At 45.6% G+C, this 12,981-nt stretch overlaps 2 protein-coding genes across 6 annotated transcripts; both read right to left on the bottom strand.

The window, feature by feature from the left end:
* Positions 1-146: 146 nt before the first annotated feature.
* LOC125509976 (uncharacterized) lies at positions 147-5,882 on the bottom strand. Of its 5 annotated transcripts, XM_087521321.1 has the most exons (8): positions 5,578-5,876; positions 4,800-5,116; positions 3,554-4,679; positions 3,201-3,452; positions 2,510-2,590; positions 1,440-1,581; positions 934-1,364; positions 147-332 (listed from the first exon to the last, which is right to left on the bottom strand). In XM_087521321.1, the coding sequence occupies exons 3-8, from the start codon at positions 4,469-4,471 to the stop codon at positions 276-278; spliced, it is 1,881 nt and encodes a 626-aa protein (XP_087377447.1). In that variant the 5' UTR covers positions 4,472-4,679; positions 4,800-5,116; positions 5,578-5,876; the 3' UTR covers positions 147-275. The 5 variants fall into 5 exon arrangements, with proteins under 5 accessions (XP_087377447.1, XP_048531013.1, XP_048531012.1 ...); XM_048675056.2 differs by having other exon boundaries at positions 3,554-5,026; positions 5,726-5,882; XM_048675055.1 differs by having other exon boundaries at positions 3,554-5,116; positions 5,726-5,881.
* Positions 5,883-8,892: 3,010 nt separating this feature from the next.
* Positions 8,893-10,829, bottom strand: LOC147972159 (mitochondrial import inner membrane translocase subunit TIM8-like). Its single transcript, XM_087521320.1, has 2 exons — positions 10,672-10,829; positions 8,893-9,335 (listed from the first exon to the last, which is right to left on the bottom strand). Exons 1-2 carry the CDS (start codon positions 10,705-10,707, stop codon positions 9,150-9,152), a joined length of 222 nt encoding a protein of 73 aa, XP_087377446.1. The 5' UTR covers positions 10,708-10,829; the 3' UTR covers positions 8,893-9,149.
* Positions 10,830-12,981: the final 2,152 nt, after the last annotated feature.

The following is a 12,981-nucleotide window of genomic DNA, read 5'->3' as shown; positions in this document are numbered from 1 at the left end:
TTCGTATATCTACCAGTATATTGTGCTAAAGGACAACAAAACGAAACTAAGCACAGTGGTTGCGCATCACTAGAATGGCAATTTCCCAAATAAAAGAAAACACACCATAACAAAGATTGTGTTGACCATGTTCTAGACAAAACACGAAATTGGAAATGGGATATTCCATTGCAATCATTAATTCTGTACATGGTAATAGTAATAAACACAAAGAGACTAACTGACAAGTTAGTGATGGCATGATATGTACACATTTCATGTTAGGTGTTCAAGCATCAGTTGCTTATGTCGAAGTACTTGGGATCAGCTGGGAAGTCATGCTCAACCCGGAGCTGCAACAAGACAGAAAATTCAGTTAGAGATACAGATGTAACTTCAAGACAGGAAAATTAAAGCAATAAATATACTAATAAGATATGCAACGCCGCACTTTTAATAACATTTATGTTAATATCTGCATGTGCCAAATTGATGTGCCCTATAATGTAATCTGTCAGAATGTAGAGGTCAAAAGAGCAACAGCAAAATCTCAGTATTTTATATCATCCTAATCAGCAATTTTGGGAAATCTAGAATGCTATCCATGTGTCAAGGCCCTGTGGAGGCTGCCACTGCACCCTTGGATTCTCCGCTAGCTTTGCATGCGCCAACCCTTTTCTGCTGATCTTTTTCGCTTTTTGTAGTGCTGTGCAGGCTTGTTGTTTTTGCCAATTCCAATTTTGTTCGGTTTGTTTGGCTTTGTAGTTTTGTTACGGTTCTTGGTCTTGCAAGTTTTTGGCCTTGTCACATATTACTGCATGTTCGAGGAAAAGAAGAATACTATACGTGCTATAGGCAAAATTACTCGGTTTCACTAGTGCAGAAAGGAACAAAAAGGAAGTTGTGTTAAAGGAGATAGCTACACAACCTAGAGTGATCTCAGTTTCTACATACCTCGCCTTCGTCTGAATCTGAGTGCCTTTGAGGAAAGACAACTCTAATATCATTGTAGAGATAAAATCGCCTCTCTTCCTCGATAACAGTACTCCGATTGAGTGGTTCTGGTGACATGCCAGGTTTGGTCCGCTGCATCGATCTTGATGATTTCTTGGAAAAGGGGCTCAGAAAACGCAGGTGCAAAGCATAACGAAGGACGCCTCCAGCTGAACTATCATTCACTTTGGAAGGTCTGCAGCAAGACTTCTTTTCACTGTCTATTTGACAGAAGCAACCACCATTGGCATTAGTCCGACTTTCTGAGCTCCCAATGGAACTCGATTCATTTGATTCGCTAATGTCACATTCCATTGAGCAACATGTTCTGTTGGTGTGACCTCCCTTCTCTGATTCATCAGTCAAGTAGCAGTTCTGCCCCTGTTCACAGCCTGCAAAAATAAAATAATTCATCAGCAAATTGAACTCGACAATTTCACTTTAGCTATCAATGGTATTGGCATTACATTCAGAAAACAGAGTGCCGCATTCTCTAAGTTCACTTCCATATTGGACTGACTCGACCTTTGTGTGACTGGCATCGCTTCCTTCTTTCACTGGATTAGAAGGAGGAACAGATGATAGAGTGACCTTTTGCCGCACGAAAGTCTGTCCCATTTTAAAATAAAAGAAATAAGATGAACTCGAGAAAAGAAGTTAAAAAAAAGACAAATAATCATGACACACTTTCTTATTCAAAACAAATAAAGCCCGTCTTGATGCAAGTTTGGGACAAAAGGCGAATAATTATGAGCCCTTTTAAATAGGCAAACACCATTACTCGAAATACTTCAAAATGGCTCCTTTTGACACACGTCAAGTTATCTTTTTCCAGTGTATCAGTATATTGCAGGTCAAATTTACTGGACATCCAATGAAATGGTAACATTTTCAGTTACAGCCAGACGATCAGTATACTGGCCTAGTCACCACAGCGGCAACCAGTGTTGCTAACTATAAAACAAACCTGGGACAATTCTACTATCATCTCACAGTAAGACTACTGATATGAGTGCAAACCTTTTGCTTGTTATATCTACCAAAAATAGAAGTTTGTGAATGGCATTGGCATACAACCACATTTAAGATATATGTTTCGTGTATGAACTTAAAGGGAGGGGGGAGGGGCATTTCACCTATGAAACAGTTGCATATATGTCATCGTAATAACTTGACAAAATTGAGAAATACACCATCATAGGAACTCAACTAAATTGAGAATTCCTATGGAGTAATCAGCACGATAATAAAATTCTATATATTTCCAAGTTCTGATATAACAGCTATAAACACTTGCAGATATGGGATCCCAGTAACTCAACAAAGTTGACAAATATGCCATAGGAACTCGAAAATATTGAGAATCTCAACAGAGCAAGTCTACACAATAAATATTCTGCTGGTAAACCATATGGAAACAAGAAATCCAAGCCATGGCGGTAAAGAAAATCTGTGATTGTCTTCAGTATTTAGGTCTACATGACAATGAAAATAGTGAGAAGTTACAGGCCTTGCAACAACTCCCTAGTTCACATACCTTGGTTCCAGCAGGCATGCCACTCAAATCATAGTTGCAAAAGAAGGTGTGCAGCGGTGTCTTCTCTGGGTTACTGACCACCTGTCGAGGGCAACAGTTTGCTTCTTGTAAAACAGGTGCATCAAAGTATGACGGTTAAATAGAACTTTAAATAGATTAGCCAAGCAAAGAACGACTCGAGGGTGGTGGAGATGGAGACAGTACATCAGCCTCACAATTAGCGTCAGATATTGACATGCACACACGAAGAGCAAACTTTGAATTTCATATTCCATTTTCGAAGTGGCAGAAGATAGTAAACGGATACTTGAGGCATCCATTATAGTGAATTGAGGATGTTTTATTTGTTTAGATAGTTCAGCACAGTGGTGTGAGCTTGTGAAGATTAGCAATAGGGTGAGAAAGAAAAAGAAATTATCAGTACAAATCAAAAACCCAGGCATGCACCCATGCCCCACCTATTGTATATTCTAATATTTTCATCATTCGATTAGCGTATTAAAACTTCAGGGCTTCACCCACAGGCAAAATGAGTCAAGTGTTATATTTGGAAAAGAGTGAGAGACTACTATACTAGCAAGGGCAGGCATCCCAGAGAAAGTTGAACTCATGCCCAGTGCAAACATGTACATGGTAATGCACCAATTCATCAGAAACAATCCAGTATTTAGTAAGGCCAATAATTTAGTACCAGCTGAATGCGCCCTTTAATTGGGATGTGTAAGCGACTTCTCGATGATCTTGAATCATTATTGTTGGAGCTTCTTTTAAGTTTTGGGCTTTTGCTGTTGTTAGTAGGCAACCTCCCAGCAAGATCAATCGACGAATAGTACATCAGGGAGCTATCCTCATCAATGCTGGTTACTGCAAATGGAAGCTTCTGAGTTGGGGGAGAGAAGTTGCCGCCGGTCACATTCAGGACAGCCAGAAAGCCATCAATATTCTGCATTTCAAGAAAAAAACAGAATAAATACCAAAAAATGTGTGCGGTGTCCAACTGAAAAACTCAGTTAGGAGGAAAGTAGTAAAAGACACACTGCGGACCTGCTTATCTTTTCCACACGAATAGCGACCAGATAAAAGGGACTCCTCGAAGGAGCCAACTAGTGACCTTCTTACAGGAAAGAGGCTTAAACCCCGAAGGCATCCAATGCGTGGGGATACAGGCACAGATTCTGGGACCCAATTTTGGAGTCTTCTATCTGAACACCTCTTAGGGGTCATCGCATCAAAGTTAACATGCAAGATAGTAGTTTTTCCTGCTGCATCCCTTGCCCTGATTCTATCGCCATGTTCAGAACCATCTTCACGTATTGATATTTCTGTTTCCTTCGAGTCAAGAAAATCATTTTCAAATTCTCTGGCTAAATCTCTCTGAGCCCCCACATTCTTCCCTCTCTGCATCCATTTTGGGCCGAGAGGGGACAAGCTGAGTGGAGGGGAATGTGCTAATTTTGGTAGTGGGACAGCTACCGCAACCCTTTTGAGATTTACAATCCTTTCGGCCTCTAGGTGATCTGAACAAGAATATGACTCCCTGCCCTCAAGCAAAGGACCGTCGGTGAATATATTACTGCTAAACTTATCAACTACCTGTGTTTTGCTCCAACTGGAGTGTCTGAAGGCTGGCCAAGTAGGTGATTCAAATGAATCAAGAGACGCAGTGTGGGCTTTTTTACAATCTTGAAATCCAGAGGTGCAAAGTTGCCTAACTTGATCAGAATGCTGCATTTTGGCATCAGCAGAACCAATATTTAGCGCATCGCCGCTGAAGTGTCCATGGAGCTCATTAGTTAAAGGCGATAACACCCTTTTCCTTGCTTGAGGCCCATGCTGTTCAATAGATGAATGGCAAGTGTTGATGACTAAAGATGAATTCATTTTGTCAGCTACCATTGTATCAGAATCTCCCTTGAAACCAGCAAAACCTGATTCAAACCCAATAACCCTCCTCACAGGCATCTGAACAGGTCGCAACTTAGGGCATGATCTAAAACTTGGATTCCTCGGATCAGGTTTTAAGCCTTGGGAGCCAGCAGGCCCATCGACAGCATGGCTGGCTCCAAAATTTCCATCAAATCCAATCAAAGAATCTAATGCAGCTTTTCTCTTCAGATCGCTGATGGATGGGTATGGAAATGCCCTGTTACTTGAGCCTCCGGTGGGAAGCCTGCCCAAATCACTATTATCACTACCACCAAAACAAGGAGGACTAACTACACATGTACTTAGCTTAGGAGGCTCCTCCTCCTTAATTGCAGGAACTTGAGGCAAACCCATCACAATGTACCTTCAACAAAAGGAGAACAAACTTGAAGTTGCTCCTAAAATGCGCTAATTTTGATCTTCCAATGACCCCTTCAGCTATTACTTTCAATCTCCAAAACTGTTGCAGTTGTTCTAGTAACAACTAACTCCGACTCTGCACGAAGGCTTCAACTGCATTGAGGTTTCTGATTCGAATCCATCAGTAGTGAAGATGCCATCGTCGAACCGCCAATCATGCTCTTGTAGTTACTGCAACAATTGGAGATGAAGCACAGTTTAGAGCCTGAACAAGCAACAAGAAACCTAGGATGAACCATGCCAACAGTTCAGATCGCAGTCCTGCATAAACAAATCAAAGGCTGTCACCACATTGTCGAATTGGAGTTCCATGGCCATTTATCTCTGCAGAAACAGTATGGCATTGTCCATTTACAGAGCCTCTACACATCAGAAACAACATCGAACTACCAACTACGTAATATATGATGCAATGCAGCAAAATCAGCAAATAAAAACCGTCCATTGCACATCAGCAGTGTTAAAAATTAATCTTGCAGCTAAATCTATGGGCAACAGAAGGCATCTAAGATGGCCTCGGATCGAGGAAACTAGGAACGATCTGAAAGCGATCACCACATCGATGACCAGAGCGCAAGAACTAGAATCACACATGAACGCATCCAAGATCCCCCACCATACGGACCAAAAATCCATCCATACATACAAAGCAGAAAAGGGTGCCGCAGAAATCCAGGGCGACAGGCAATCAGCCCACGAACGAACCAGATCAAGAAACTGACCGGAAAAGCAGCCGCGGAGCAGCGATCAAGGGATTTCTTTGGTTCAGGAAAAGGGGGAAACCAGATTGGGTTTCCTGCGGCAACCGGGGCGATTCGATCGGAAGCACGGGGAATTTAGGCAGGATGATGATCTTGCTAGCGGATTTACCGAGGAAGGGATTGGGCCATTCGCCCGGGCGATCCCCTTCTCCGGCCCCGGGCTATCTTGTGCGGTTGCTCTCGGCCTCCGCGTCCGCCTCGTGATGTGCTAGCTTGGGCATTGGGTTCTTCTCTCTCCCATCTCCGCCATGGCTTAAATAGATTCCTACCGTCCGAGGATTTTCTCCCTGCGGCCCATTCCTTTTCACCTTTTTTTTTGCGGTTTGCGCCAAATTGAAAATAATATTTCTTTTCCAATTTCAACTGTATGGAAACCATTATTTTTCAACATCCTATTTGTAGAGGGGAAAAAGTAGTGTAGCAACACCAAATCAAATTACGAGCGAAAAGGTTATTAGTAATGCTCGATGTTTTCCCGCTTTGGCGGTTCTTAATTCCGAATTGTCGGATGTGGCATTGTGATTTGCTCTTCGAACATTGTTACGAGATTAGGCCTATGTTAGTCCTGCAGGGTCCATGCCCTACCCTCCCCATCCCCCCCCCCCCCCCCCCCCGCCCCCATGGTGTTGTGGGGCCAGCATGTGGCGGGGAGGGAGTGTGTGGGCAAGGAATTGGGGGTGGGCCAACGAGTGCTATCGATGACAATGTAGGTAGTTATGGTGGAAGAAGTCGCTCAACTGCTCAAAATATATGGTTTGGTTAGAAAAGATATTTTACTTTCTGAAAGGATTGCTCAACTATGTGGGTGGAGATTGCGATGTGTCGGTGGTGTTGAGAGCCGAAGGTCTTGGTGAGTTCCTGCGTGGCTCCGTGGTTCCTGCATGGCTCTGTGGTGCCTTCCATGGCAACCTCGCTCTATTGTTTACGCCCATTGTGTGCTTTTTACTATGGGCATGGGCGATTCTTCTTGGGTTCACTTTTGTGGTAAGGTGGTTGTGCTTGATGTTGCGTGCTATTGGCAAATCGTGGTGTGTCCATGTGTGCTCTTAGGGAGCTCCTCCACCTAGCTAACAGTGCGGTGCCCTCTGGTCTACGGTCCGAAGATAGTGGCCTTCTTCGATGGTGGAGGCGGATGGCTCTGTGATGCTGTCTCGTTAAGTGGGTGGACTAGACAGTTATCTGGCGGCTTAATTTTCCCCGCGATTCACCCCTCTCTCTCTCACTCTCTCTCTCTAGTCCGAATGCACTATGGTCGGGACTTCGATTATGTAGCTTGTGCTTCCAATTTCTTAGTCAATAGTTTTTATTCTTCACCTTGTATCGTCGTATGGGGTTGCATCTCTATTGTCCTTTTATTTTTCTATTGTTTGTAAGGTATCGTTCATTGTAATCATCGTCGGTTGATGGTTTTGTCAATCCAGAGTCGAGCTAGACCCGAGCCTTTTCTCGAGCTCGGCTTGAGAGTTTTCTCTAGAAAGAAACAATTAGAGAAATTTCCTTATTTGGCCCCGAAAAAGGATCTATTTGACACTCGCCGTAAATTTATTTCCTTATGTGACACTTGCATCAACTAGTAAATGCCTACGCATAATGCATGTTAATATTAGGGAGGAAATTAATTGCACTTAGGATATTAATTACATTTTAGTTGCATGTTTATATTAGGTAGTTGTGCTAGAATATCAGTTAAACATTAATTATTGTATGTGATTAGCACCGACGTTGATATTTGGTATGGTATTAATTACGCGCTAAACATGTTGAACACTCATCATTGGAGTAATATAGGTCTTTTTTTTGCGAAGAAAATCTAGGGTTTTTTTTCCGAGGAAAATCTAGGTCGTTGGATTGACATGATTTGATGACCAAGGTTAATTAGATCTGCCTCTTTGAATCTTTTTATATTAACGTAGATATAGATTACAGATGCCAGTTTTTTCCTCCACGGTCTAAAAATGGTCCATGACTCTTAAACATTGAAGTAAACCTTATATTTTATTAAAATCTAACGAAACTAATTAGAGGTCAACATATTTTTGCAGACCTGATGAAAAAGGTAACATAAAAAACATATTAATTTGAAACGAAGGGAGTGCTTGGGGCTGCATTCATTCACCCGTCTCTCATTTCCCATGCTCGTGAAAGGTGACACTCCCACGGAACCAAAAGCGTAAACAAAAGCCGCCGGGGTGACCAAGGCCAGGCGAGGCACGTGAAAGCGTCGTTGCGTGCCTTCCGAGGCGTGGCGGGTTCGTCCGTCCAAAACCAGTTCCACGGGGAAAGAAGAGGACGACAACCTTGCCATCTCATCTCGCCAATAAAAAAGGGAGTACCTAGAACTCATCCAGATGAGATATAATTTGGTCTCATTCACTTGGAAAACAAGAACATATAACATCCACGTCAGCACACACGCATCTTATAGCACCATATAGCATCACATCCAATGGCTATAAAAGATGAATGAGACCAAATTATATCTCATCTAGATGAGTTCTAGCAAAACTGAATAAAAAAGGCGCCCGAAACGCATAGGCAACGTCTGCACTTTTCTTTCGGTTGCGCAAAGGAAGAGGTTGGCGTACTCTGCTTATGCGCGCACCAACTTGGTCTCAGTTTCCCTTCCTTTTTATTTAATAACAAGAAAGAAAAATGTAGAGGAGATGAGCTCGTCGTTCCTTGTCCCTGCCTGCGGGATTTACTTTTCCACGAGTGCCATTTCATTCATTCCCAGCACCTACATTTTGGTCGTGGGCGACACTCCTGTTTGCTGTCCTGCACCGCACCGCTGCTGGTCCAGCGTCGTCCTTGCTTCCTGCCCGCTGCTGCTCGTGATCGAGATCGTCGGTCCACACCACCTTTCTCTTTTTCTTTATCTTTATAAAAAGGTGCCAAATCTGGCTGGCTGGTTGGTTGTTGGTATGTGAATCGAGATCGTACATGTACCCCTTAACTCACAGCCAAGCTAAAGAAGATTTGTGATTGCTTGTGCGCATATAGTAAGTACCCTCTGAAATATCCTACGTCTCTGCAAGAGACTTTCGTACTACTCCAACTTCACAACACAAGCCAGCCATCCGTACCCGTCATGAGAGGTCAATCAATCGGGAGATGCAATGGATCCCAGAATTCGCGACGAATGATTGCGCGGTTGTTGCGGACCAACAACAAATGTTGGCCCAGAAATCAGATGAACAGGTCAGGTCTCCAGCAAATCTTCTCTGAATAAATAAATAGGTTGGGCAGACGGACCGAAATAGCCAGAGGACCAAAACGAAATGGAAACACCACACCATCCTTGGCGTTCAAACAGGCCAAACTTCTTGCTTGCCCCTGGAAGCACGGTCAAAAGTTCAACCCAGAGTGCGAGAATTACAAGGATGGCGACAACGACAGGCATACTTCGGTGTTCATTCAGTTAAAACCCCACTGATATGCATCTCTCACCGCCACACCAAAATCCGCTCACGTCGAAAGACACATGACTCAAAAGGCCAGGAAGCAACTGCACGCTTGCATGTGGTGGCCCTGTTCTAGTGCGCGCCAAAACGTTTGGCGATCATCTCGCTCATGTCGATGAACCTCTGCGCGCAGTTGCTCAGGCAGCTCGTCTCGCCGGAGCTCAACTTGCTCCCGGGAGCGCCTGTGATGCACTTGTCCCAGCACTCGCTCGTCACCTTGCCGATCATCTCGCTCACCATCATCTTCTCCTTCTCTTGCTGAGTATACAAATACAGAATTTGGGTTAAGACTTGGAAGTTGGGGCACACCATCGGGTAATGGATAAGTTGCCCGCGTCAACTAATGAATCACCCTGGTAACAGATGGGTAATGGTCAGGGGCGACACTCAAATATGAGCCACCCTGGTAACAAATAAGTAGCAAAAGGTAAACGCAGGTTATGCCTTTCAGTTTTCAAGAAAGATAGTATAGTACGAATCTGACACCAGAACATAAGATACCGATGATAACGGCTCTACTTTGTCTACAAATACATACAGCAAACTTTGTGCGTAACTGACTATCCATTCCCCCCCACACCAAAAGGCCCAAACTAACCCGACAGACACTTGCAAACAGAGCACAATATTATGGCATTCTGAAGGATGACGCTCACACCCATGTTTACATATATATCATAGTAGAACCCATCCTGCAGGTGGTTCAACACTTATGTGCATCTGTTGAACCGTGAAACCTAGTAGAAAAAGGAATTGATAACATTAACTGCATCTCGTAAAGATGCCACTAAATAATCGTTACACGTTATGTTGGTATGGGCCAGGGCCAATACTACCTGCAAGCTAAAACTACAGAACGAGATTTATTAGTTTAGTAAAGTTATAATTGGAGAACCTAGAACATCGGCTGGGCCAAAACTCATAGGCTTGCATGGGTATCTAGAAACTGCTATACATCACAACCGCAGCCGCTCACAGGTTTGAAATAAGAAATGCCAGCAACTGAATCACAAGGCAAGTGCTTGCAAGGAAAATAGCCTGCTAGCTTAAGTCGATGAAGGGAATCCTCAAGGCTACGCCGGTTGCGCAACAGAGACAGAAGGTGGCAGCTAAAGCTGAAGAACGGAATCACTCAGAGCTGCTACCACCAGTCGCACAACGGAAACGCAGACATGAAGCCCTCTGAAACCAAGGTTAGCAGGCACTAACATGTAAGAACAGGCAGTGTGGACCGTGCGACCACTCAACCGTTCCAGTCACCCACACAATCAGCGCTATGAAACCCCCAGAATCCCCCATCCTCTAGCACCCAGCGAGCATAGCCTGTACCAACAGACGGATCCGCGCAACAGCCGAAACCGGCCCGCTTCATGGAAAACGAAAATCCACTACCACGCGACGCCTGGAACGAGCACGAGCAAGGGCGACCCCCCGCCCGCGGCCACGCCTAGGGCAGGGCAGGTGCGCCGCGAAGTGGAGCGCGCGGGGCTCGGAAATCCGAGGGCCAGCGGCGGCCGGGACGGCGCGTGCTTCGGGCGGGGCTCGAGAAATTTTGAAATCGATTGAGGGGAAGCTGCGCCGAGGGAGCTCTCACCTCGATGAACCGCTGCAGCTCGGCCGAGGCGTCCATGGCTGATGGCTCCGGAGGGCGACGGCCGGACGGGCGAGGACCGCTAAAACCCTAGTTCCGGCGGAAGACGAGGGGGGCAAGGGGAAGAGGAGAGCGGAGAGTGTCGGGAGAGAGACAGGGGAGAAGCAGGGGTTTATGTGGCGGCCGTTGACCCGCTCCACGAGACCTGGGCTTGGGTTTGGGTTCGAAACGGGCCCAGTTCTACCAGGCCCAACAAGGCCATGCTCCTCCGCTCACAAAAACAAAAGGATTGTCTAAAAAAAAGGTGAAGCACCCTTAAAAAAAACGGACAAACAGGGCAGCCCAGCGCGCGACGGCCCGGACCCATCTGATCCGTTTTGTGTCCGGGCCGATCCATTTCAAGCGCAAACTTGCGCCGGGTTTGGGTCGCGGCGGATAGCGAACGGACGCTTCGAACGTCCGCGTCGGGGCCGCGTGGCAGGCGACCACCTACCTCCCACCCGCCAACATAAATGCGCAAGGGAGGGTGGCCCCACCTGTCATCCGCACAACGAAGGGTCACCGTCCTTCTTAAATGGGAAGCTGTGGACCGGTCGTCGTCCACAGTTCCCACTTCGACCCCTCTCTACCCCCTCGAAACCCGACACCCTCGAAACCCTAGCCGCTTCCCGTCGTCGACCTCGCCGGTCGGCCGCAACCATGGGCCTTTGGAAGCACGACCGCAAGGGGAAGCACGACCGTGAGGCCAGCTCCTCCTCGGGACGCGCGCCTGATAACCCACAAGTATAGGGGATCGCAACAGTTTTCGAGGGTAGAGTATTCAATCCAAATTTATTGATTCGACACAAGGGGAGCCAAAGAATATTCTCAAGTATTAGCAGCTGAGTTGTCAATTCAACCACACCTGGATAACTTAATACCTGCAGCAAAGTATTTAGTAGCAAAGTAATATGATAGTAATGGTAACGGTGGTAAAAGGTAATGGCAGCAAAAGTAATATTTTTGGTATTTTATAGTGATGATAACAATAGCAACGGAAAAATAAATAAGCGAAGAACAATATATGGAAAGCTCATATGCAATGGATCGGTGATAGAGAATTATGCCGGATGTGGTTCATCATGTAACAGTCATAACATAGGGTGACACAGAACTAGCTCCAATTCATCAATGTAATGTAGGCATGTATTCCGAATATAGTCATACATGCTTATGGAAAAGAACTTGCATGACATCTTTTGTCCTACCCTCCCGTGGCAGCGGGGTCCTAATGGAAACTAAAGGATATTAAGGCCTCCTTTTAATAGAGTACCGGACCAAAGCATTAACACATGGTGAATACATGAACTCCTCAAACTATGGTCATCACCGGGAATGGTCCCGACTATTGTCACTTCGGGGTTGCAGGATCATAACACATAGTAGGTGACTATAGACTTGCAAGATAGGATCAAGAACACACATATATTCATGAAAACATAATAGCTTCAGATCTGAAATCATGGCACTCGGGTCCTAGCGACAAGCATTAAGCATAGCAACATCAATCTCAGAACATAGTGAATACTAGGGATCAAACCCTAACAAAACTAACTCGATTACATGATAAATCTCATCCAACCCATCACCGTCCAGCAAGCCTATGATGGAATTACTCACGCATGGCGGTGAGATCATGAAATTGGTGATGGTGGAAGGTTGATGATGACAACGGCGACAGATTCCCCTCTCCGGAGCCCCGAACGGACTCCAGATCAGCCCTCCTGAGAGAGTTTAGGGCTTGGCGGTGGCTCCGTATCATAAAACGCGATGAATCTTTCTCCTCTATTTTTTTCTCCCCGAACACGAATATATGGAGTTGGAGTTGAGATCGGTGGAGCTCTAGGGGGGCCACGAGGCAGGGGGCGCGCCCAGGAGGGCAGGGGCGCCCCCCACCCTCGCGGCTAGGGTGTGGGCCCCCTGGCCTTGATTCTTTGCCAGTATTTTTTATTATTTTCAAAAATAATCTCCGCGGAGTTTCAGGTTATTCCAAGAACTTTTGTTTCTGCACATAAATAACACCATGGCAATTCTGCTGACAACAGCGTCAGTCCGGGTTAGTTCCATTCAAATCGTGCAAGTTAGAGTCCAAAATAAGGGCAAAAGTGTTTGGAAAAGTAGATACGACGGAGACGTATCACCGCCGCGGCTCCGTCAAGAAGGAGGAGCCCGCATCACCGCCACGCTCCTCCATTCGAGCCCCCGCGCCTGCCCCCTTCACTATCGCGCCTAGGCCGCCGGCGAGCACGACTGGTGGTACCTGGCCGTGGATGT

The sequence above is a fragment of the Triticum urartu genome, chromosome 5A, assembly GCF_056163025.1.
Source record: "Triticum urartu cultivar PI428250 chromosome 5A, HENAU_Tu73, whole genome shotgun sequence".
Lineage (NCBI taxonomy): Eukaryota > Viridiplantae > Streptophyta > Magnoliopsida > Poales > Poaceae > Triticum > Triticum urartu.
The sequence above is the reverse complement of the archived record's forward strand: the minus strand, read 5'-3'. Positions and strand labels throughout refer to the sequence as shown.